Below are 27,010 nucleotides of genomic sequence, written 5' to 3'. Positions count from 1 at the left end.
CAAAGCTCAGTACATGACCAGAAGGCAAAGATCATTTCATGCAATCTATCTAATCCAATCTTTTACATCTTCATGAAGCAAAAGCACTATTGTGATGCCTGCGTGGACTAATATATTTGATGCTTGGTGTGGTCCTATTCTTAATTATTATTATTATTATTATTATATATTTTTTTATAATTCAAATGAAAACCTGTCATAATTTACTCACCCTCAATTGTTCCAAACATGTGTTTCTGTCTTCTATAAAACAAAACAAAACATTAAAACCCTTTCAGTTTCAGTTTATGGACAAAAACACTGTTACATTCTTCAAAATATGTTCTTTGTTGTGATGGTCAGAATAATTATTTACCTTTCTTCATGTTTTCAGTTAGTTTTAAAGGGTTAGTTCACCCAGATAGCAAATTTATGTAATTAATAACTTACCCTGATGTTGTTTCAAACCCGTAAAACCTCCGTTTATCTTTGGAACACAGTTTAAGATATTTTAGATTTAGTCCGAGAGCTCTCAGTCCCTCCATTGAAGCTGTGTGTACGGTATACTGTCCATGTCCAGAAAAGTAAGAAAAACAACATCAAAGTAGTCCATGTGACATCAGAGGGTCGGTTAGAATTTTGCTATGTGTAGCATAGAATAGTTCACCAAATCGAACTGAATCGTTTTAAACGGTTCGCATCTCTAATACGCATTAATCCACAAATGACTTAAGCTGTTAACTTTTTTTAATGTGGCTGACACTCCCTCTGAGTTTAAACAAACCAGTATCCCGGAGTAATTCATGTACTCAAACAGTACACTGACTGAACTGCTGTGAAGAGAGAACTGAAGATGAACACCGAGCCGAGCCAGATAACGAACAAAAGACTGACTCGTTCACGAGTGAAGAACCGGTTGCATCGGTTTTCGGATCACCAGTAGTTCTTTCGGACAGTTTGATTCAATAAACCGGTTGAAGAAAACGGTTCACCGGTTCTTTTGCGCTCGACGTATAATGGCGTCATTTGCGATGATTGCCCTTGAATCAAGCCTTCGGTTTACCCGCGCTCATAACACTAGCACAGAATCAGTTCAGAATCAATCGCCAAAAGAATCAGTTCGGTTCAGACGCTCTGTGTGTCAGTCTGCTTCACGCTGAATCACACATGTGCAGTATCATCAGCTCCTCGGTTCACGAATCGGACGCGTCTGACAGAAACGGTTCTTGACTCGTGAACGAGTCAGTCTTTTGTTCGTTATCTGGCTCGGCTCAGTGTTCATCTTCAGTTCTCTCTTCACAGCAGTTCAGTCAGTGTACTGTTTGAGTACATGAATTACTCCGGGATATTGGCTTGTTTGAACTCAGAGGGATTGTCAGCCACATTAAAAAAGTTAACAGCTTAAGTCATTTGTGGATTAATGCGTATTAGAGATGCGAACCGTTTAAAACGATTCAGTTCGATTTGGTGAACTGAATGATTCGTTCGCGAACTGGATATCCAGACTGCTTTGATTTGAACTCTCTCTCACAACAGACACGGAAGAGAAGACAATACTGAATAAAGTCGTCGTTTTTGCTATTTTTGGACCAAAATGTATTTTCGATGCTTCAAAAAATTCTAACTGACCCTCTGATGTCACATGGACTACTTTGATGATGTTTTTCTTACCTTTCTGGACATGGACAGTATACCGTACACACAGCTTCAATGGAGGGACTGAGAGCTCTCGGACTAAATCTAAAATATCTTAAACTGTGTTCCGAAGATAAACGGAGGTCTTACGGGTTTGAAACAACATCAGGGTAAGTTATTAATTACATAAATTTGCTATCTGGGTGAACTAACCCTTTAATGTTAGCTGTTGTCTAACAGTTAACAGCAATTATCTTTAGATCTGCAAAACAATATATCATGATAATGTGGTAAGTTTCTGATTATACATGACACGAGGAAAGGGGGATTTTGTGTGGGGGTAGGGTATATTATGACAGCAGATATAGCCAAGATGGTTAGGCCTACCTCCAGGCTGTGCACTTCTGTGAGATCCTGCAACAGAGATTCTCCTAGACACGAATGACAGTGCTAACAGACTTCTTTTTTACTCCCTCCAATTAACTATGTACTTTTGGAAGAAACTTTGTCACCACTGCATTTCTGTTTCTGATGTTTTTCCTACATAAACTAACAATCACACCACATACAGATGTTCAGATGCTGGGTCTATCTACACCATTATACTGCTCTGCTTTGTTTAACACGGGAGATTTTACTCATTAGCTCCATCATATGATTTAACGAGGCGTCTTTGTCCTTCTCCCACAGCAGATGAAGTCAGTGTCTGTGTGGCCGGTAGCAGAAAACAGCGGATGTCTGGGGGATCAATCGCCGTTATTGTTGCAGTGTGTTCAGACGGTTTACTCACGCGCCGAGCTTCAGAGTAATTAACGGAACGGCAGTCACGTCAGTTTTTGTCTCGACACGTCGCGCTGAACCAAGCTCGATGAGAAAAATCAAATTATTGTAATTCAATCCAGCAACATCTGTTCTGCCTCGTTCTCCTCAGCAACTAACCTTATAAAGCTCGTTCACACCAGAATCGATGACTGTGTATAATTATAGCGACAGATTAACATATGCAACAACTGACTACGTTTTTTCGCGCGCTTTTTAAAATAGGGAGGATTTTAATTGGCTGATTTTTTTTCTTCACTACTTGGAGAACAAAAAATAAATAAATAAATTATATATATTTTTACAAGTAATTAAGTCACAACGATGTCGTTGATTGGTGCCATTATCCTTATAGCTTTGGTGTGGACTTCCTTTATTCTCAAAATCAGAATGATTATTAGAACTTTGGTCCGCATAACTCCCAGTGTACCCTTTCTGGGGTATTGACCCCTGATATTTAAAAAACATTCATTCATATATGGTATTGCATGTAGTTAACAAATACGATTAGATATCCTACTGCTACTTGACCATTTGATCTTTTTCTATATCGTCAGTTCTTACATTTAGAAAATAAATAGGCCTACATATTATTACAAATGCCTGAATGACATGTTAGGTAGATGTCTTCTTTTTCTTCTTCATTTTCTTCTTCTTCTTCTTCTTCTCTCTTGCTCTCTCTCTCTCTCATATTAATCTGATGCAATTACACTTGAAGCACTAGGCATCCACAGACCCCAGGTTGAAAAACATTGATTTAGGACAGAAGTTTTCAAACTGGAGCCTGCATGTCCCCAGGAACTCAACAAGAAGGTGCTAGGGGTCAGCAGACAGTTTCAGAGAAAATAAAAATTCATAAAATAAATTTTTAGGTGGGCCTAAAATTATGTTGGAAATTAAATAAATAGCCTAAAAACTTGTAAAATTTTAAAATGGTGGTTGGAATTTATCAGAATAATTGCAATTATTTTATTGTACTGACAGCCACATATATATATATATATATATATATATATATAAATCTGATTTGTTATTTAAAAGTTTTGTGGGAAAATAAGGTATAGTAATCTCTCTCACAGTTTGCACTGGCAGACAAAAGAATGTAAAAACTGCTCAGATGGGTATCAGTTTTGAAAAAGTGACATCCATCCTGAGTCCAACAATGTTGTTTGATATGTAAAAATATTTCATGCAGAAGTGATCAGATAAGATGTTTCCAGCATCAGGCCTCTGATAGTAATCCTTTCAACTTTGTGCTCCTTGCTTCTTACACACTGTGCAGAGATAACTGACACATGATAATAGATTTAAAAGAAATGATGGAGTGTGCAAAATGCCAGATTGTGAGATTGAAAAAGTATGGCTTGTTTTTGATGACAGCAGTGGGAAATCTGAAACTACATTTATGAGGAGATGGGAAGTCAGAGTGAGGGGGAGTTGATGTTTGTATACTCTTATTAGATTTCGTCCTTTGGTTTCCACTGACTGATCAAATTCAGGACATTTCAATACCCAAACATGAGTTTATAAAATAATTTTGTGTCTGTAACAAATATGAATCAAAGGCTTAGTGTTTTTTTGTATCATGATTATTATTATTATAAGCTTTGTTATGGTTTGTTCAGTTTACAGATTGTTTTTTCAAGTTCATAAATTCATTCCATTTGAAGGTAAACATGATTGTAATCGGTTGTGTCCAACACTAATAAATGCTTTTGTTGTTTCCTCCAAAACAATACAGTTTGTTTGACTCACACAGAAAATGCCTAGAATAAACAATGGAAAACTCACATAAACACACATTCACACAGTCCTTTATCTTTATTACCCTTTGATCTCATTCTTTCATACTCGCACACACAAACACAAAAATTGAAAGGTTATTTAGGCTAGTTTTAAGACAAACGTCAACTTCTAACAATTGCAGTCTCTAACACACGTACAATTCTCGTGTCCAAGTTTTTGTAAGTGCAACATTTGAAGAGTGATTCTTTGCCTGATCGACTCTTCTGAAATATGACATTATTCCATCGGAAAAAAAATTCTCCCGAAAAACCCAAAAACCTACTTATTCTCAACCCAATGCCTAGAAATGACCACATGAAACAAATTAAATGTAGATTCAAGTCTGTAAAGTATCACTCTGAGCATTCAAATTAGTGTTCATTTGTTCTGAAGTTGCTTTGTCAGAAACCGTAGTAATGGAATACAAAGCAGACGTAATGTTCCACATAAACTGAAATGATTTTTTAGAGCAAAAGCGGAATGATACAATATTTATCAATATGTAAAGGTACAGCCTGTAGGTGTTTGAGAAGGTGTCCATTATGACTCTATGTAAGAAAACTTCTACCACACATCATTTCTCCTAAACCACATGCCATCGCTAGTTTAAGCAGTATTTGCTTGTCTCTAGGGCGAAAAGCGGCACTGGTTGCTGCAATCATTGTGAGCCATGATATGATGTCGTTGCCTTTGTGATAAGGTACTAGTCTAAAAGAGTTAGAACCTTAATTTTGAACCTTGTTGTAAAATGATTGATGCATACGCTGCCGTTTATCCTTTGAAAAGCTTGCAAGAATGCAATAACTACCTGCCTCGAAGCATTTGTTTGCTTGTATTACTCTTGGCAAAAGTGTCACCAGAATCTTTGTCAGCAATTGCTGTTATTTCTTTGTGTGTGTGTTGTTCTGATTTCCTGCTGGACTCTAATGCCTTTAGGTGTGTGTGTATAGCTGAATAACTGTTGCCGTAGAAACGGATTATAACCACCAGACCTCTCAATTTCCATTTGGTCTTGTTGATCACCTCAGAAAGAATTCAAGTACCAGGCAGCGATGAGTGGAACCGGTTCGAACTGGAATGAACCAGCCGAAGCTGGTTTGGAGTTTTTCTGAATCCAGCAGGAACCAGCGTTGTCTGAAAAAATGATCCGAGGACGTCCACACATAAATAAATGCAAGTGTTTTATGTACAGTGTCTGTGTAGGTGTCCACCTCCGGTTGAAGTCCATAAAGTCTACAGGAGATTTTTCCAGCATCACTGAGCTAATACACACATACACACATATGCTTGCAATCACTCACACTCTCAAGCACCTTTTATCAAAAGGGAGAAGAAACGAAAACAACAAAAAAGCTATTTGGCTTCTGTTTGTCTCAATATGTTCAATGCGCTTGTGTTTGCGCTCGTGCAAAATCACTTCTGTCTCAATTCTCTGCATCACAGAACAACCACATCGGCCCTTGCTTTCAAGTGCGACCACAAGAATCAGATGTAAGTGGATTTTAACGCTTTTCTTTTGATGAGGCGACAATTTATAAAGTCCAAAATGAGTTAATTTTGACTTGTGAGATCGGTTTCTATTATAGACTTGTTTAAACTCATCAAATGAATATTGCTGTTCATCCCCAACGGCAATTACATGATCATCCAGTGGTTTGTACGTCTCTCTGGCAACAGAAATACACAGAGAGAAACAAATACTTTTAGAATTGGATTAAACAGTGCTTCCGTTTTTTTTTCTGGGTTCGAGTAACCTGAACTCCTAGATGGTTTCATTTCAGTTCTCATCAAACAGAATCCGAGATGCTTTTAAACTTTTAACCTGCCAATTCACAGATAATAGAGCCATCAAACCTTCAGACCGAAGTAAAGATCCACTCCACCCCCGAGCACCGGAGGCGCCACACAAACACATAAACACTCAAAAACTTGCACGCACACAAACAAACAATCCGGACTATTGTAATTGAAATGGCACAGTTATCATTATGGTGTATTAGTATTATTTGTGTGACACGCAAAGTGTGTCTCTGTTATAAGATATGGAAACCACTGTTGAATTGTGGGCTGGTGCTTGACACTCTGTAAGCTGCTGCAGCATCAAGTGTTCCATCTCCCATTGCTTTCCTAGTCTTTATCTGAAAATTTATCGGCCCTGGACCCTTTCTTTCCCCCCTCCCCAAGGCCACGTTGGTATGCAACGTTTAGGATGTGGATGCTAGGAGACCGAAAGGGTGATGAGGAAAAGTGATGCCACGGTTAGGAGAAGGCGATCTCTAGATGGACTGCTTCCGCTGATGCTTTTCTCCAATTTTGGGACCTCTGGATTATCGTAGTCATCTGGAAAGAGACAGACAGAACAAATAACCAGCCGAGGTCTAGACACTAATATTGCGTGATTCACTAAGGTATAGAAAACCCTCTGACCAACTGAGGCCTAAGGGAAGGAGTTAAAAATAAAACGCAGTGACTCAGGTGTGTACTGAAGGTGTCTATGTTCATGTGTAGTTATAGACAGGCTTCACTGTGAACGCAACAAACTAAAATGTAACTATTATCATGACAAGAGGAGTGTCCAATGTGCCCAAATAGTCTATGGAATTCTGTTACATCATCAAAGGAGACGGACAAAACCGGTTTGTCGGTGTCTGTGACTGTGAGCAGGTGTCTTCCAGTTCACAGACGCTGTGATAGACAAGTTAATAAACACACGTCTTCACTTTCAGGTCACAAGGAATAGTGTGTGACGCAAACTGGCTGCCACAAACATCTCCAGACACGCACACAGAATGTCTGTGTGTTTTGACAGAATAATATGATGTTGTTACACACAGACAAAAGATGTAGCAGTTGTTCCACACACGTCTGGGGTGCTAATTTTCCATTTATCACTGAAATATTTAAACTTTAGTATTGTTATTTTTATGTAAATTCTTGAAACTAAAGAATGAAAAAAGTAAATTGCATGTATTATATTTATCGGCAAAATGGATTTCAACATTGGTAAATGTGTAAGTCTTTATTTTTGTGTTTTAAACAATATCTGACAGATTAATCATTTAAAAGACACTGTGTAATGAAAGTGCACCATGGCTGAAGAATGTTTGATTGACTGGAGTTCTTGGATGGCAGGCAGGAAAGAGAAGCTGTGTGGGATGTTCTGGAACATGGTGTTGTTAACATGCTGGAATTCAACACTCTGTGCCAACTTACACAGATACAATCTCATGACCCAGACAAATAGACGTTTCTAGCTTGTTTAGTTTGCTGGAATTACTACTGACGTGTCATGTGACTTAATCAGCTGATCCGATGTAAGTGTTAAGTTGTTTTTCTCCATTGGAAAATGGATTACAGAGAAATTGGATACGTTTGTCCTATTAATGACCCGAATGGGAAGTCAAATCCTACATTACAGTACACAGAGATCTTTGCATCTCATAGAATATCACAGTAATACTTTACAATAAGGGTTAAAGCTTAACATAAGGTAATGTATTAAAGTGTCAAGAAATAACAATGAACATGATTTTTATAGCGTTCATTACCCTAGTGAAAAATAAATAGATTTAAATATATTAGAATTTTTTTCTTCATAGTATACTACATTTATATATTTACGTACTTAACAAAAACACCCTGCAATTGTACTTTTGGTATACTAAACTGGAATACTTAAAGTCTGCTAAATTGGAACAACAGATTTTGTAATCAATGCACATTAATTGTGCAATAGTGCTAAAAACCTTGGTGAACATAAGCAACGTCATTCAAAAACATTATTCTCTGCACCGATTCCAAACAGTAGTGTATAAGTAGAAATTAATGCTATCCTAAATTAACAAAATGCAGCAAAAATATTGTTCATTGTTAGTTCAGGATATCAAACATTAACCAATTGCTTAAAACAAGCAGGAAATGGTTTGTTTTTATTGTAAAAAAGCCTATAAAGAGAATGGTATGAGCACAATGCCACACACATCTTCTTCCTCTGCATTATCCCTAAAGGCCAAATAAAAGCTTTCTTTGTGTTTATTGCATCTGTTTATTTGATTGCCTGTGTATTTGTGCAACTAATATGAATTCCGACTGTAGCGTGAAACTTACTGCCATTAATGGGACTAACTGCTCCAGCAGATTTACAGAACTGACATTAAGAATCCTGCAAATGAGAATTTATGTTTCTAATGACTTTAGAATCCAATTTTATTTAAATTATTAAAAAGAAAAATGTTTAAGCACTTCATTTAAAAGTACTCGCAGCATTCTAGAGTGTCCTGTGGCAGTTTTTGATTTGTTTGTAGAAGTTTAGAGTACAGTTTCGAAATGTATCATTTCCATTGGTGCTTTAAGTTGGTCAATACTAATGCGACAGCAGTGAGCAAGGACGAGACTGTTTCTTTTGTTTATTGGACACAGATATATGGAGCTGTACCAAGATGTGTGGCTTCCTGAGACCCGGCTGGCCTCTTGCGGTTGTTCTCTTCCCCTCTCTGGCCTGTTTGAAAACTGAACCCCCGATCAGAGCAAGCGGGAGAGAGCCGCTACTCAGATTCCAGTTATTGGAAATCGTTGGGTGGCTCCGACCCAGAGACGACCCAAAACACATCCACATCCATCTGTCTCAAAACACACGCTCGAAAAAAAAAAAAAACACGAACAGATCGATGCCTCTTTATTCCCTAAAAACACTTGAAGTCAAATCAATTTATTTTCTCTCATTTAAATGGTGCGGTCGTCGCCGTCCTTGAGTCGGGTTACTGAGGAAGTGCAGGATGTAACTGTAAGGCTGGCAACTGGAGGGCTAGTTCTGCCACTGCTAATCAGTGCTAACACTAGCCTCAGCGCTAATCAGGCTGACTATAGCTAGGCAGCTCACGCTTCAGTTGTCTTTTAGCTCGTGGCTTCATTAGTGTCACTCAGATGTGTGTTAGCAGATACCTGCTGTGTTTGTTTGGTGTGCGCCGTGTGCACAGGAAAAGCAAATTAGAGTTGATCTCATATGCATTTTTATTACAAATTCAAATCACATAAAGTGCATTTGGCTTTTGTAACTTCCTACCCAATTTGATTTATAAGAATAAATATGCTCTAACGCACACGTGTGATTTATGAGCTTACTGTATAACTAGGAAAGAGGCATGTGGATGCTGCAGAATCCATGGGTGTATATGTCAACTTAGTCAGTGATATCTATGCATATGTATAAGTGTCAGTGTGGTCCGTCTGTTGTGTGTGTAACTCACCGAGGTCATCGATTTTGATGTTGGGTCTTAGAGTGTAGTCTGGCTCTGTGGGCTGGGGCTCATCATCTGAATCAGATCCTGGAAGACATGAAAGGAGAATCAGAACACAGTCTCTCTGCTCTCTCTGAAGGATCGTAGACATACTCTCAAAGGACTTGGGAATTTATTTGTAAGCTCCTCTAGGTCATACGCAGCAGTGAGAAAGTGATGGGGTAGTTAGTGTTCCCAGTTCAGAAAAAAAAGACAGAAAGATAGACTGGATATAGTTTTGAAAAAGAATTTTTTCATTTTATTGTGATTTGATTGATGTTTCTCTAGTGTTTAGAAAAAATATATTATGTCAGTTTAACAGAAAGTAAAAATGTCATTTATTGTGGGTATAAAATTATTGAGTGTAAAATAAATTTGTAATCTATTGTAAAATAGATATGCAAGTAAATTTGAATTGAAAAAAAAAACTCTTAACAGTGCTTAGAAAAAAGATATTCTGTTAGTTTAACAGAAAGTAAAAAAAAGTTGTGAATTTTTATTTTTTTTAATTTGAAGAGAAAAAAAAACACTTAAAATGTATTCATTGTGAATATAAAATATATTTATTTTTGATTGTGAAATTGATATACAAATACATCAGGTATAGATAAAAAATATTTTCTGTCGGATTAGCAGAAAGTGTGAATTTTAATCATTTGTTTTGACCAGAACAACTGCACTGTAAAAATGCAATCATTTATTTTAGAAAATAATAACAACAACAATAATAATAATAAAAATTATAATAATTATTATTATTGCTGTTGTTGTTTTAGCTTTGGTATTTAGTATTGCTTTAATTTTGTAAAAATGTAAAACGTCAGAAAAAAAGTTTCTTTAAGAGTCCCATTACATGTGTTGTGTTTTCAAAGATGGCGTATTAATTTCAACTTCTTAAACTGCATCTCAAAACTACTAAATTTTGTTTGACTCTTTTTTAGCTCAGTGGTTCTGAATCTTGGTCTTAAAGACCTCCGATGACATCACATTTTATCTCTCTAATCTAACACACCTGATTCAACTCATCAGCTCATTAATATGGAGTTTTCCACATCCTTATAAATACATCAGACCTGCTTCAGCCCTTTGAACTCAAAGCACTGGAGTTCAGACCTGACTGAGCAGGAATAACAGATTCCACTTGACACAAGAACTCAGAGACACCAAGAGAGGGGGTAGAGGTTAAGACAGCACACAGTATGCTCTCTCTTTCTCTCTCTCACATACTGGAATATTATTAATGAACATGAACACTGACAGAAAGAGAGGGTGAGGGGTTAAAATAACACTCAGTGCCGGCAAACTGACTGTGAGAGAACATGAATCCTGACAGCACCTGGATACAAGAGAGAAAGAGAGAGAGGGAAGAAATGACAGAGGAAGAGCAAGTGAGCAAGTTATAGCAGTGTTTCCCAACCTTTTTTTGTTTTATATACCCCAAAAACCTTATCTATGCTAGTATGTTTTTATCTGTTTTCAGCTTGATATTGTGTCAATTAGGTAAGATATTTTAAATAATAATTTTATAATAACTATTTAATTAGATTTTGTTTTTATTTTAATGTCACATATTATGTTAAATAACTAAAAAAGTGCCATCTGTATAATTTTAAAAAAAAATGTTTTTGAAAAAACTATCTTATGATTACAAAGGATGTATTAATTTGAACAAAAATACAGTAAAATGGTAATATTGTGAAAAGTTATTTGAATTTAAAATTCTATTTTAATATTTCAAAATGGTATTTATTTCTGTGATAGCAAAGCTGAATTTTCAGCAACATTATTACAGTCTGTCACATGATCCTTTAGAGATCATTCAAATATGCTGATTTGGTGCACAAGAACCATTAGCAAAGTTGAAAACAGCTGTGCTGATTTAATATTTTATGGACAAGCAGTTCAAAAGAACAACATTTATTTGAAATAGAAATCCTTAACATTTACCACATTTAATGCATAATTTCTGAATAAAAGTTCTTTAAAAAAACATTTTTATGAATCTTACTTTTGAATGGTAGTGCAGGTTTAACAAATCAAAATTTAAATATTTTCAAGTAACCCTCAGTTTGGAATCACTGCAGTGCCAAACAACAAAATTAAGATGTGAAACCTAGTGGGAAAAGAGAGGGAGAGAGTGTGCTTTCTGTTTAAACCGATTGATTTGATTCTCAGAAAGACAGATAGAGGAGTTAAAGAAACACGGACTGAGTGCACCTCATAAATGGGCTGACAGGTGGATCAACTGACTGAAAAATAGAAGAGGTCGATGGTTGGATGAAATGATGAGTTGATGGATGGATGTATGATGGAATGATGGATGGACAGATGGATGGATAGAGGTCGATACCTGTTGAGCAGCAGACATACACTCTTAATCTCAGGCAGCTCCGGCCGTGGTGATGAGTGGGTGTGGCTAAAAAAATACCGCAAAATGTCAGTCATCTGTCAATCATCAGAAATAGGATTCATAACTGTAATATTCTGTAGTACTGTACATCCAAAGAACACAGTTATTATACATTTATGTAAATATTATTATACATAATGCACTTACAGTAATATAATTAAGCTGAGTTATAAAACATTCTATATTCACAAATTGTTGAATCTCACAAAATATGTTGAAATCTCACACAAAATGTTAAAAAGCATCAATGTACTTTGCACTTAATATTTTAATGTATAAATAATAATAATAATAATAATAACGACTGTTACTATTATTATTAAACGCCCAATATTGTGATTAGCAATAATCAATAAATTATCATTAATCATGTTTGTAACATTATTGCAGTAGCTATTATAATTATATATATATTTTACCAAATTAATTTAAGACAGGACAACAAATAGTAAAAAAAAAATTATAGATAACTTTTTCACATTTTATCCATTTATGAAAATCTGAGGTCTGGGATGGTGTGCTTAATAATTTAGTAAACAATAATGTAGTTACACAAAATAATAATTTATTATTCTAAAAAAAATGTTTTGTAGAAGAACATAATTTCTTATTTCTTTGTTTTTGGTGGACATGTACAGGACAGGCTGTCTGAGATTCATATACAGTAATACACAAACATACAGAGCTGTGTCACAATAGACTTGGAAGTATGTATAGGTGAGGTAAAGCACACTATATACTCACAGATATAATAATACTCCTGCCCGACGTGGAACTCGTAGCCGAGTGAGAAGGCGCTGTAGCGCTGGAACTTTTCAGAGAATTTGATTGGTGCGTGCGGGGCGTGGGGACGGTTACACTCCCAGCGTTTGAAGCCAAGCTGCGGGTCACACGTACGGTAACCACGATAACTGACCATGTAGAGCACGTACTGCTCGGCGACGCCTCTCTGGCTGCTGTTGTAGTGAGGACAGTAGATATCCAGATAGTCATTGACATTCACCTGCACCGTGTAGCCCTCCTTACGAAGTCTGATGACACAAAGAAACACACAGAAGATGGTCAGCCATTGCACAAATAATGCTGGACATACATACATGCATGTATTTGGCATATCTTTACGCATACAGTAGGTCCAGCCCAAAAAAAAAGAACAAACATGACAGATTTATGTATAAGCAACTGCAAAACTCCTGTACTCCAATTTTCTGTTTCCTTGGGCAAAAATTGGACAGAATAGGAAATGGGAATTAAAAACAAAACAATACAAAACAAAATAGAAACTACAATATTAACTAACATAACACTTGTTTCCATTTTAAATATTTTAGTAATTATTGGAGTCATTGACATGAGTCCATGAGTATTAACTAAATGCATAAATGTAAATGTCTACTAAATACATGTTATTTTTGTATTAATTATAATTCTGTGCTTTTGTCATTTTTATTATTTATTGTAGATATTCTTTCTATAGCTTTTATTTTTATTTCAGTGCTTACTTTCACTCATTTTTGTTTCATTTGAATTTTTGTTTTATTTGATCTTTATATTTTATTTTAGCTTTATTTTAATCGATGAAAAAAAAAAGTTTTTCAATGGTTTTATTTTTAGTTAGCAATAAAACTGCAGGACAGTGCAGTCATCCAAATACTGTACTTTATTTACTACCTTCAGAGTTCTGCAAAAATGCTTAAATTACACAAAATGTATAGACGACCAGTGGAAACACACGGTTGGACACCAGAGGACATGGATGCAGCTGAGAACAATCATTTGCTCTCTCCAACAGCCAAGCCAAATGTGAGGACAACTAGAAATCCCCTCACATTTGGAATCAGCCAAGCACACCTGATTTAAAATGGCACGAGGTCAGGTGCAGTTGATTTCACATTCCTCCAAAATGAAAAGCAAAAAAAAAAAAAAAGAGTTCCTCTCGGCCCCAGTGACATCTCCTAGAGCAAATGGAGCTCATGCACTAGATTATTTATGTTGCTACATTTACAGTATAATCATTACACAAGACAAAACTGGTTGTTTTTTTGTGAATCATTATACACACAAACAGGTCTTTTCTTTTTCCTTCAAAGTTAAAGGAGGACAAAATAAGCTTTCACGTGATTATGGATGCTTTTCTTCGGCTGAAGTTCAGGCAGAATTGGTACAATCTTGTTTCAGACATTTGCATTTCGGGGGAAGCTCCCTCGGGCCTGTGAGATAGAATGAAGGAGAGCATGAAGAAGCGAGAGACGACTGATGGCTGAGTTGGGACCTGTAGTAATATATTGTTATACCGCTCCAGTGCGCAGCTGTATTGACAATGAGTCTTACCATTCCAAGACGGCGTCTGATAAAAACGCGCGTAACGCAGCGTATATAAACAACGAGGAGTGAATGCAGCTCTCGCGGGAAGTGTCATACTGCAGGCTGGAGAGGTTGCAGCCGTGCAAGCGTCAGAGATCAAACCCCAGCCGAGGTCCCTTCTTCACTGCACTCGTTTGTCAAAGTCACAGCAGTAGACACCGAGAGGATGGAGTGAAACTCAGCGGGTTATTGCAGTAGTACCGACTGACCAGCAGGTGTCAGTAATTTGATGCCAAATGAATATCAATTTCTTTTCTGCAGTTCTAGGTCACTTCTCCAGGGAGATTATTATTCAATTATTAAATGAAGATCAAAAACGCTGCATTAACGAGCCCCCCGTTTCTGATCCCCACTGACACAATCTTCTAATTCAATTTCTCCATCTTACTTCTGACTTTTAAATGCAAAAATGGTGAGTGAGTGCAATGTTTTCTGCTCGCCTCTTATTGAGCCACACCCCTCTATACACACTATACACTCTTTCTTTATGAGCACACAAATGAAGCAGACCTTTCAGATTTGTATTTCAAGAATAAAAAACTTTTTTCTCTTTCATTACAAACATTTAGGAGCAGTGTTGGCGAAAGTTACTTTTAAAAGTAATGCATTACAATATTGCGCTATTTCCTAAAAAAAGTAACCAGTTATACGTTACTTAGTCACCTTTTTATGGAATGTAATGCCTTCCGTTACTTTTTAAATCTGGATGGGGCTTGTTCTTCTTTTACAAATGTAAAAGCCCTTTCACATCAAAAGTGAAATGAATACGACTCAGCCTGAAGGAAATGTAAATTCACATCTGTACAGTATAGGGCACAGTGCAAACAAATCACAGGAGAAGAAAGTTTAACACTATTCAGCAATAATAAAATTGAAACGCATTTTTTCAACTGGTTGAATTGGATCATCGAAGATCAGTAGCAAACACATTGGTAGCCTAAATAAAACGGGATTAAATACATAAATGATATTTGTGTTAATTAACATATTTATTGCAAGTTCGTGTCATATTCTTAATTTGCATTTGACTGTTTTAATTAATTTTGAGGAAAACTGCATCTGTTTTTGTGCAGGTGAGATGAGTAAATACATTTTCATATTTCTTGATTAGCCTAACTACAATAAGATCATGTTCACACACAATGCTCTGCACTTCTCCTGATTTCTCTCAACATGGCAACATGAGAGCTGTCAGTCAATACATGGAGAATAAAGTAACTGCCTTTACTAATTTGAAAAAGTAACTCAGATATTTCCTTCAAACTTAAAAAGAAATGCGTTACTTTACTAGTTACTCAAAAAAGTAGGCTAATATGGTTACGTAACTCGAGTTACTTGTAATGCGTTACACCCAACACTGTTCTGGAGTGCATGGATGCTGACAGGACAATCATACTGTAGGAGGAAGACTAAAGGAAGACAATCTGCAGTTGTTCTTAAGTCCACTAGGGGGCGACGAAGAGAGGAAACGTAACCCACTGTGTAAGAACTAAAATCACTAATAATGATCCATTCCTGAGTATTTAAAATATGCCTGCAACACATTTTCTCCTCGGCTCAGAGTAGCTCCCTATCTGTCTACAAGAGCAAAAACACTGGCACTGTTTAGCTAACATTTGAAGGCACATACATACACAGTTCAACGTTATTGTATATGGTGTGTACAGATAGGTTGTGTGGGTCCAAGATGCAAGATGCTGAGCTGGGCAGGAAGGGATTTTGGGACAGCAGGTTAGATCAAGATCAAGACTCAGTGGATCAATGTCACTACAAGAGAGGGAGACAGAGACCAAGCTTCTACAAGAGAACAAAAGCCAAGAATAGCAATAATACCATCTGAAACATAACTGCCTATATAAGCGTTTTAGTTTGCTTCATTAATCAAATGTTTCAAGTACACCATGAAATCCCATTATTACTGTCCATTTCTTGATTTAGGACACATATTAATTAAAATCCTCATCCTGTCCATGTAGAACACAAGTAAGATGCACATTTCTCATAGTCACATATATGCAGAATGATTGTGCCTACAGAGCATATCTGTAATGAGCGAGAGAGAGAGAGAGAGAGAGAGAGAGAGAGAGAGATGGCAGAGCTGAATCAGCACCTCAGGAGAAACAGCAGCTCTCTTCTCTTCCCTCGTTGTTCTTTTCTGTTCTTCTAATTAACCCCCTCAATTCGTTTAATTAAAGGAGAGCATCTGTCCTGCGAACAGTTGACAAAACACATGTGAGGGGCGCATTAACACACACAAACACACACATCCACACACACTCACTTCATTCTATAAAGGACACCTGCAGATCCACTGATGACTGTAGACTAAGCGTAAGTGTTTAGTTAACATACAGACCTCTGCATCGAGTCAGTTAAGAAGTATCACCTGAGCAAGAGTGTTGTTACTCTGAATATCATGTGGTTTGTCTGCAGGTTATCACAGCTGCACTGATATTCAGACCAAAAGCATAATTTTATACTTTAGTTCAATGAACAAGAAGTTCATAATAAGTCACTTAAATTTTCGATATAATTTCGCAATTAACACTGTCTAATTTTGCTCTGTGAATAAAAATAGTTCAAAATAAAGCCCAACCAAACATGTAAAAGTATTGTTTAGTTCCTAAATGAATAAGTATTTTGAACCTCACTCACTTATAACAATTCTGAATGAAACTGTTTTTGAATAATTCACTTGAGTAAATCAGTTGTTTTAAATTAAGAAAATGTGCGTTAATGACTTCTTACAATACTGAATAGATCAATATATTTTAACAAATAGCTTTAGTGAATTCAGCAATGAAGTAGTTATTAATGTTCTGCATTTCTGTTTTGAGCTGCGCGTGCTGAAGATGACCAGTAGAGTGACACATTTGATAGCAAGTTTTTAATCAGTGGGATTAAACTCATAATTTAATGTAGAATACGCTTCTTTATTTATACAACATAACGTTAATATTAGGACTTATTGGCTATCTGCAAAAAGAGCCAAAATGCACATGAACATATCTGCGGGTCTCCTGAATGAACTCCTTTTTTGGACGCGTTCTTCACGAAACAATGTGCAGAAACACAGCAACCAAACTCTAAAAATTCACAGTGTTTTATTACAATGATGTTCTCATTATAATGGTATGGGTGTGTCTAGTCATAGTTATTTATATTCACGGAGATATCACCGTAGTACTACAATGAAGCACTTGACTCAAAACCAAATACATCTTATATCAGGGAAATAATATATCTACGATATACCGGTATATACACCGGCTGAAATGTTTTGAAATCACTTGTACCCTACCTGTTTGGAAAAATCCAGTTTCTACCTGTGTCAGTTTGAGTCTTGGTAAAGATTTAAATCCCTGCCACCAAGATGCTCCTCTGTCGGTCACGGATTATGGAAAGTGAAACATAAATCTATATGGGTGGTTGGATTTATTCACGCACTTTAAAACATAAATTTAAAGCTTCTTTCTTTTCAGATTCTTACAGCTTTAGCATATTAACTTATTGGGAGAAAACCACCAAGTTCTATGTGAAATCAGACATTTGAGCGCTCACATATAGTCAGAATGGCATAATCATAACAGCCTGCGAATATTCGACTATAAGATTGGTAGTCGAATAAGGCTCCTCGAATCGAAGCATCGAATCGTCGACTATTTGGGGTCACCCCTATTTACATTCCTGAATAAATATGTGTTTCTGAATGAATCACTTGAATAAATGATTCAATGACTCATTCACTTGTAACATTCCTGAATAAATTACTGTTTCTGAATGAATCGCTTGAGTAAATGATTCAATGACTCACTCAATTGTTATATTCCTGAATTAATCAGTGTTTTTTTAACTAACTGCTTGGGTAAATAATTCAATGACACGCTCATAAAGGCACTTGTTGCCACCTATTGGAGTAACAATAAAACTTAAAGAAATCAACACTGAAAGTAGCCTACTGATTTATATTACATTATAATTGAACATTTTAATTATTCTTTATTCTATGACTGGCACTATAGCCAAGACTGCCATTAGTGAACCCTCCAAAAATAGGTGCTTGATTCCCCTGATAGTATTTAGAGCTCCATGTTTCTTGCGCATCTCCATTTGGACTCTCATCTAATTATTTGCCCCCCCCCCCCTTCTCTTCACTCGTCCTTTTGTTCCTCCTCAACAGCGGTAAATTATTGAAAGGTTATTAAATTCAGAGGCATCATAGAGCCTCTGGCGCCAGCTCACACACATGGGTGCGACTGCAAATGTGCCACATGCCACCCCAATAAATTTAATCCGCAATTCCACTCTTTGCAGCCAAACAGACACTTACTTTTCACTGGCTTCAGAGCAGGTTTTTTAATCAATCAAACTGTCTCGGAATCAGTGTTTCAGCCAAGAGAGAGGATGAGTGTGTGTTTGGTTTTAAAACTGCTAAGGAATTGATATGTGTCGGTGGGGGGAGAGTTCAGCTGCTGTTACCTGCTCTCAAGGCCGACCTCATCACCGCTCCCCTCACATCAGCAGAGTGTGTGTGAGTGTAAATCACACACACCTCCATTCACTTCCCCTCGTTTCAAAGCCCATTTGCCACAGGCAATTAGAAACCAACCAATCTCTCGCTCTCCTGCTTTAACTCCTCTCTGCGGCTCATTCTCTACATCTCACTCTTTTCCGCTGTTCTCCTTTCTCTTCTCTCACTCTGTATCAGCGCAGTCGCTCAGTGTCACAGGCCTGATGGTTAGTTTTAGCCTTTTGAACTGTACTAATCCAACAGATAAATTCACACTCACTGACACACACGCACACACAAAGAGCCACTTTCTGACATTGTTCGATAATACATGAAGTTTATAGTTAACCTGGGAGACTCTGTTTATTAAACAGAGGGTGCAGATATGATTTTCAATAGATACAATATATTTCATCTTTTCAATATATTAGTTCAGTCTAGCCATTTTCGATTTTCTTCTCAGTCACCTCTACACAGAGACCGGCCACACACACACACACACACACACACACACACACACACACACACACACACAAGCAAGCACGCTGGTCCTCGCTTTCCTGTTTATTACTCCCTGTCTCCTGAACAACAATGAGGATATGACTCTCTTGCTCTCCTCTGCATCTTTCCTTCGCTCTCTTTATTGCAAGTTCAAGTAAGTTTACAGAACACAGCTCCCCTCTGAGCAATGAAGAGAGAGAATGTATGTGTCTGTTGGGCCTGGTTTCTTTGTGTGTGTGGGCATGTCTCTATTTATTCTTTTATGTTATTATACATGTTATTACATCAGCTGGAGGCAGATGATCTCCCATCATGCACCTGGAAGCAAAGCTTTTAAGCTAAATGATCGCTCAATTGTCCGTTTTGTGTTGTTTAACTTTGGGATTGGGTATTCTTCAGTTGGGGTGGCAAATGAGAGATAGAATTTGTAAAAATGCTTGTTTGTTTTTTCCTAATAAAATATATTGCTATGCATTTAAAATCAGTTAAATGTGCTATATCAATTAAAATGAAAGCTTAAGAACATTTTGATTTTTAAACAATTTAAATCAAACACTGGTGACACAGACACTTTTGTCTATGTCATTTTAAAGTAACACCACAGACGTAATTATAACATCACAGACTTTATATTGCAAGTTACTATAGGCTCTGTGGTGTTACCAGAAAAGAAAGTAACACCAAAGACAAATCAGCCTAAATCCAGACTTTTCTAAAATGGAGGCTGCCATCATGATGATTTCAAGATCAGGGGACATTTTGGAAATATGAATAAGTATGCATTAATCAAAATTTTGATTAAAATATCTAAAATATGCAAGATATCAACATAACACCACAGACACTAATAAAGTGCAACACATAAAATTGTCAGACATTTAGCTAACTTTAAGAAAATTAAAAACCCTCACATCAACCAGCACCTGCAGTGACCTTTACACAGAGGAAGTAGTTTAAATATTAGTTTAAATAGATTTCCCCCTTTTCTTAAAGGGGCAAAATCCATTGTGGTAATATCACAGACACGCATTTGGGGAACATTACTTTTTTTCTTAAATATAACAAAATATGTATTTTTTAAAACAATTTAAATTATGTCAATTATCTATATTCACATTATAACCACTTGATTTGTGTTCAAAATGTTATATTGTTACAATTACATTCCAAGATACCTCTCTAACGTATGGTGGGAACATGCATATTTTGTTACAAATGCAACCTCCCAAACTCAATTTAATATGTATTTTAAAACAAAAAAAAATTACTATTAATAGTGCAAAAATTGTGTCTCCCTACAGAATACAAACATGCAAACTTTTTGTAATTTATTGGTATTTAAAGTTTATTTCAACTGTGGTAAATTAGAGGGACACCACTTGCCACCGCAGTTTATAGAATGACTCGATTATGCATGCTTGATGTTTTGCCAAAGCCTGTTAATTATGTGTCATATGTGCTGTTATGGCCGCAAGCCATTGTCCTGCTTTATGAGGTTGTCTTAAATGTGTTGATTATGCTCTGGTGGCCATATTGAGTGCAACAGTAACCACCCATTTTGTCAGCAGCCTTGGTTCAGGAAGTGTTTTCCCATTGATTTTCTCCACAGTGATTTTATAAAACTCTCTAGGCCATGAACAAAAACACCCAGCTTTAAGATGAATCACAACATCATAACCTTTGGTTTAAAGCTAAAGTATAAACAAAACTGGGAAAAGATTTTTTTATAAGGGAATGAGTAAAGCATGATGACATGACCCCAAATGTATAGCGTGACACAAAACATTTGATTTTAGATGAATTGGTTATGTGTAAAATCAAATTTTTTATATATTAGCCAAAGGTTTTTAATAGCACCAAATCAGCATATTCAAATGATTAATAATTAAAGTTTTTAAAATATAGTAAAACAGAAAACATTTCACAAAATCACTATTATTTAATGTATTTTATCAAATATAGTGGATGGTTTGATTTGCTGTGAATTGGTTTTGATTGATTTGATTATCTGGATTGGTGGATCTTTTTCTAGTGTACTTCACCTGAAAGTTTGCAATTTAAACATTTTTTTTTATGATGTTGAAACCATGCTGACTGCTGGCTTCAAAAGAATCACATATACCTTTGATTTATAGCCTTGGAGCTCATTGTTAATGTCAAAATTTTAAAGGTTTAGAAAGGTTTCTACAGAACCTTTAAAAATCAGATTTGCCTCTATCTATGTTCCATCGTCATAGCAAGAATAACCACAAAGGAAGGTCTATATAATAACTCTGTTGTTTCGTCTAGGCAACAGACAGCAAATGGAAACTTTAGCTAAAGTCACCTGTCTTTCAGATCTTTCTCCGGAATAAAAACATTACTCCTCTAGTGTTTGAGAAGAGATCTTAAAATTCCAAACTGTGCTAAGATTTGCCAATATCTTAAGATCTGCAAGGAAACATCAGAGATTTCAATATGAATTCAAACACGTCATAATGTGTAAAATCTCAACTGTATGTACAAAAGAACTTTTATGATATCGTGTTCCACTGAATAAAGAACGTCTCACAGGTTTGGAATGATGTAAGGGTGAATGAATGATCACAGAATTTTTATTTTTAGGTGAACTATGGCTTTAAATGAAACATACAGTATTTATGTCTCCTGAGCTATGAAAGAGCAACCTTTTAACGAAAACATTTCCACTCCAATCCTTTGTTTGTTTGTTTTTGCCATAGTAGTCTGGAGTTTAAATGGATCTCTAAAACAATCTTTTAGACAGACAGAAAGGAAAGAGGGAAGCGCACACACACACACACACACACACACACACAGATTAAGCAGTGGTCTGGGCTGGGGGTTCCATTCTAAAAGCATTTGGCTTCAGTACAGGCCATGTGTCATGAATTAAAATTGAATTAGCATTGACTGTGTGTGTGTGTGCGTGTCTCAAGGAGATGGATGATGAACAACAGAGATGGATGGACACATTCAGGGAAGTGAAGGGGAGGAATAAAGGGATGAGGAAGAGGAGAAATGCAAATGAAGAAATGAACGACAGGAACAGAAGTGAGAAACTGGGACGGAGAGACTAAGAGAAGGTGAAACAGGACGCTGAACTAAAGAGAGAGAGGACGCGTCCATCAGGCTTAAGTCCTAAACATACTCTACACCAGTCAGTCCCAACTGGTTTCGCTTCAACAAACAAATGTGTTGAACAACTTTATTTCCAAAATACAGAAGGTGGGTCACATTTAACATGGGAAATAATGCTGTTCAACACATCGGTTGACTTTTTTGTGATTAAACTAAGAAGGCCTAATCATTCAAAAAGGAATGATATTAATTATACAAAATGTAATGAATCTTTTCAAATTAGAATTAATAATTAATCTTGTCAGCCAAAACTTCACTGAACAAAACATTGTGGTCGAATCAAACCATGCGTATTCTTGTTGCAAGTAAGTATATAAATGAGTGTGGATTGTATTTTCTTTTCTTGCAAGAGCCACTATTCCTAAATTATACTAACGTATTTTCATCTATTAATACTTGCTCATGAAATGTGGACAAAGGTATAATAATTCAAATGTAATAACTCAAATGAAAGAATTGGTATTCATATTACTGCTATACTGAAGCCAAAGCAAATTATTAAATATATTATCTAGAAAATAAAAAAAATTCTACCAACATTGAGAGGAATGTTGAAAAAGCATTTTCAATTAAACTTAAATTTATTATTTTATAATAAAATTAGTTGTTACAATTATTTTTTATTTTACAGTGCTTTTTCCAAAGCAGTTTGTATATATATATATATATATATATATATATATATATATATATATACACACACACACACACACACACACACACAAAACATTTGAAGAGTTCAGATGCAAAAGATGCAATGAATAGGTTATTTTCCATTAAAGTAAAATAACTAAACATAAATGTAAGAGCCTGAGAAAAATACAAATTTAAGAAGAAAATTTCAGATGGCACTTAAAGGCTTTTGCACTCTTCTTTTTCACTCCAATACAAATAAATACAAAAAATATTTTCACTCCAAAGTTGCTGAAATGCCAGAAGAAATATAAAGTTTTAGCTTATTTAGTTTATTAAGTTAGTTAAACAGTTTACATGTTTTGGTTAAAGGTAAAAAAAAAAAAAAAACTTTAAACATCAACAAATATTTGGAGGCAGCTCTATCACCTTCCTTAGGTTTGTTACGACCACAAATCTAATCAGTGCACACAGTTGCATACTTAGAGAGAAAGAGCCATTTGAGTCATTATATTATACATAAAGATTTAAATGTGGATTAATATAATTAAGTGACTCTTTCTAAAGAACCAGGTGCTGGAGGACAAAACAAATGAAAAGGCAGAGTAAATAGACACTTGAACTTCACAGCTTCAGTTAATCTCCTACACACTCAGTCTAAAAACGACAAACCAGCACACCTTTATCGAGCTGTAGTTTCAAAACCTTAACCTCACATTGATCCAAAGCAAACCCCCCCACCTCATCACATGTACACACACACGTGCTCCGGCCGTGTGGCATGTTTACAGCCCTGGTTATTGGTAGTTTGGAGGCTCTTATGGAGAATCAATACGGCGGTTAAGAAAGGAGCAGATTGGAGCAGTTTAATGGTCTCAAGTACTCACTCTAAAAGCACTTTCTCCGAACCCGAGTCCACCCACTTACCCACACACACAGATAAAGGGCCGTCATTAAACTACATTTACACTCGCACTAACACTATTTACTGTCGGGTCTCAGTCCATGTGCGGCTCTGAGCCGAACAGGATGTGCAGGGAGAAATGTGTGATCTGTGGGTTCAGTTTGACAGAGTCAGAGTCCCAGAGACAAGTGAGCCAGAGTAAATGGCACATATACTCCGCTGTAAGTGTGTGTGTGTGTGTGTGTTTCCATTAACCTCGCTGGCTTCTCCCACACGTCTAACGTTACCATATCCTCTTGAGAAAGATGTGAAAGTGTGCAGCAAGAAAAAAGGAGGAGGGAAAGACAGTGTGTTTGTTTGTGTTTGTGTTTCCGATGCATATTTTAACATCTTTCGCCCACCAAACGGAACATTGTTTTGTCAAACAACGTAGGTGTACAACCGCTTTTGTTTCTTTGACTTCTCTTTACTTCTATTTCTTTCTAACCCCAGCTAAAAAAAAAGACTTTCTGGTCGTGTCTGGTTTGTGAAGGTCTCCCAGCGAAGAAACTCTCTAAAACCAGCAAACCGACAAGCCTAAAAGCAATAAACCAGCTTAGATTGCTTTTTTCTTCCCCTTTTACTAGTTTTCTTTTACTCTGACACTTTTTTGCTCTCATTTTTGCATCTGTCTGTCTCTGTATCTCCATCCTCCATCTGTCTTGGGTTCTTTTTTTTTGGGCACTCTTTCAGACATCTCTCTGCTCTCTATCGTTCTCTTTCTCTAAACTCATTCTCCCTCCTCAACTCTCACTCATTTCTTTTTTGCTTATCCTTTTCCTCTTATGATTACTGTTGCCATACCATGTCAATAAGCCACTCCAGATGATGGTGACATCTGTCTATCATTTTCTCAATGTGTGTACTATATATATATATATATATATATATATATATATATATATATATATATATATATATATATATATATATATATATATACATATATATATAGCAGTTCTTCAATTATTTATGTTTTTTTATATTTACTTTATTATTTTCAAATGTATTACTAGAATTATTTTTATGAAAAATAATAATTTTAAAAAATGGGAACAAACCCTTTCAATAATTCCAAAGTGAAAAGCTATTTTTAAATAACTATTTTAAATTGTTATATATTTTTTCATTTAAATAGCAGCAACAACAACCAAAGCCAAGAACTGAATTTGAAATAATAATAACAATAATTGTTATTACTGTTGTTTTAGTTTTAAAATTAGCAATTTAATGCTGTACTATAAAATAGCACTGTACCTGTTTTTTTATATATATAATTAAAAATAGGTAATAAATAAACAATCCCTTTGAATTGTTCCAAAAGACAATCATATTTAAATGATGATAGCTGTTTAACATTATTATCATATTTTTTTAAATAATTTATTTAATTAAAATAACAACAAAAGCAACAACCAAAGCCAAGTGTTGAATTTAAAATAAGAGTAATATAAGTTATAATAATAATAATGTCATCGTTATCATTATTATTATTTTTATATCTATTTTTGTAAAAAGATTCACACCATAATATATATATATATATAACAGATGGAAATGAGAGGTAAAAGGAAGCAAAATGACAGTTTGATCAAAAATGTAAAGGGTTTCATTTGAATTCAGACACAATCAGTTTGATTTTGTATTTATAATTCAAAGCTCACTGCCTGTGAAATTTTCTTCGTTTTCTCTTAAAAATCCACTTCAGCATACCAATATCCTCTTTAAAGTTTGATGAAGGCCTTAATCCGATTCTCACTGAAGAACATACATTATGTTAAGGCAATAGATTTTCTTCTTTTACATGTGAAATTTATTAGCAGAGGTTTATTACATCTGTAACTCAAGTATGATTTATGACTCATGTGAATAATGAGCTCTAAAATATAGAAAAAGAGCTTATTCATACAAAATACTGAAACCGTACGCATACACACCTCTCTATTTATTTTCCTGACTTTCCATTGTCAGCGAGCAGCCTTCCTCTTTCTCAGCTACAAGGGATGAAAATTTAATATCAGAGAACAAGAGAGAGTGAGGGAGAGAAAGACACTTTTCAAAACCCCTTTATAGTCCACTCCATTCAACAACAACAAAAAACCCATCCTCTTCATGTACAACTTGAACAAGTTCACAGTCCTTATGGTAACATACAAAGCAAAGCCAACTGAGCGTATCTCTAACACAGAGGAGAGAGAACGAGAGAAGGAAATAGATGTGCTAGAGATAAAGAAGCAATTCAGAAACACTAATGAAGAGCTGATTTTGGCACAAAGGAGAAAAATAAAGACTAAACAGAGAAAGGAAGGAAATACTGAGAGATAATGTGGAATGAAAATATGAGAAGCTTCACCTTATTACAAGGTAACAGAGATAGCACATTGTTACAAAGATGCAATAAAGAGACTGCAAAAGAGAGAGAAACAATCATTCACTCGTGCTGGATGTGAGATATGACCGTACGGTAGAGTTCACAAACAGCACACACAAATAAACACACACAGAGATGTCATAGCTTTTATTAATTTTTTTCCCCTGTGTGCCAACAGATGTGTCATTTTGTTTTCACTCCTCCAGTATAAAACATACTCATCTTTCCGCATCCCTCATAACGACACTTTCAATGACTCTTAAAGGGATAGATCACCCAAAAATGAAGATTAGCTAAAGATCTACTCACCCCCAAGGCATCCTATGGATGTCTGATATTGCTCTTTCAGAAGAACACATTCAGAGTTATATTCAAAATTTTCCTGTCTGCTCCAATCTGTGTAATTGCAGTGAATGGTGCCCTTGATTCTGAAAAAAATTATCCATCCATTATAAAACTACTCCACACGCATAGGCGGAAATCGCGGGGGGGTCGGGGGGGTCCGGACCCCCCCATCTGAGGGTTGTCCCCCCCTAAAATATAATTGAAATATGTGTATTGTAAATAATATAATGAGATATATAGTTAAACTAATTGTGTAAGTAGTAAAACAATACAAATGCAAACTGAGCAACAACAAAAAAAG

The 27,010-nt window shown here is 35.9% G+C and overlaps 1 protein-coding gene across 1 annotated transcript in view; it reads right to left on the bottom strand.

The window, feature by feature from the left end:
- Positions 1-4,012: 4,012 nt before the first annotated feature.
- The window catches only part of efna3b (ephrin-A3b), a 73,633-nt gene continuing 50,635 nt past the window's right edge, over positions 4,013-27,010 (bottom strand). The window contains exons 2-5 of the mRNA XM_059567757.1: positions 12,649-12,935; positions 11,845-11,910; positions 9,465-9,542; positions 4,013-6,558 (exon numbers count right to left, since the gene is read on the bottom strand). Of these exons, the coding sequence (XP_059423740.1) occupies positions 6,437-6,558; positions 9,465-9,542; positions 11,845-11,910; positions 12,649-12,935 (553 nt within the window). The 3' untranslated portion in view covers positions 4,013-6,436. The remainder of the gene's footprint in view (positions 6,559-9,464; positions 9,543-11,844; positions 11,911-12,648; positions 12,936-27,010) is intronic.

The sequence above is a fragment of the Carassius carassius genome, chromosome 15 (assembly GCF_963082965.1).
Source record: "Carassius carassius chromosome 15, fCarCar2.1, whole genome shotgun sequence".
In the NCBI taxonomy this organism is placed as follows: domain Eukaryota; kingdom Metazoa; phylum Chordata; class Actinopteri; order Cypriniformes; family Cyprinidae; genus Carassius; species Carassius carassius.
Note: the sequence above shows the minus strand (reverse complement) of the source record. Positions and strands in the feature narration are given on the sequence as shown.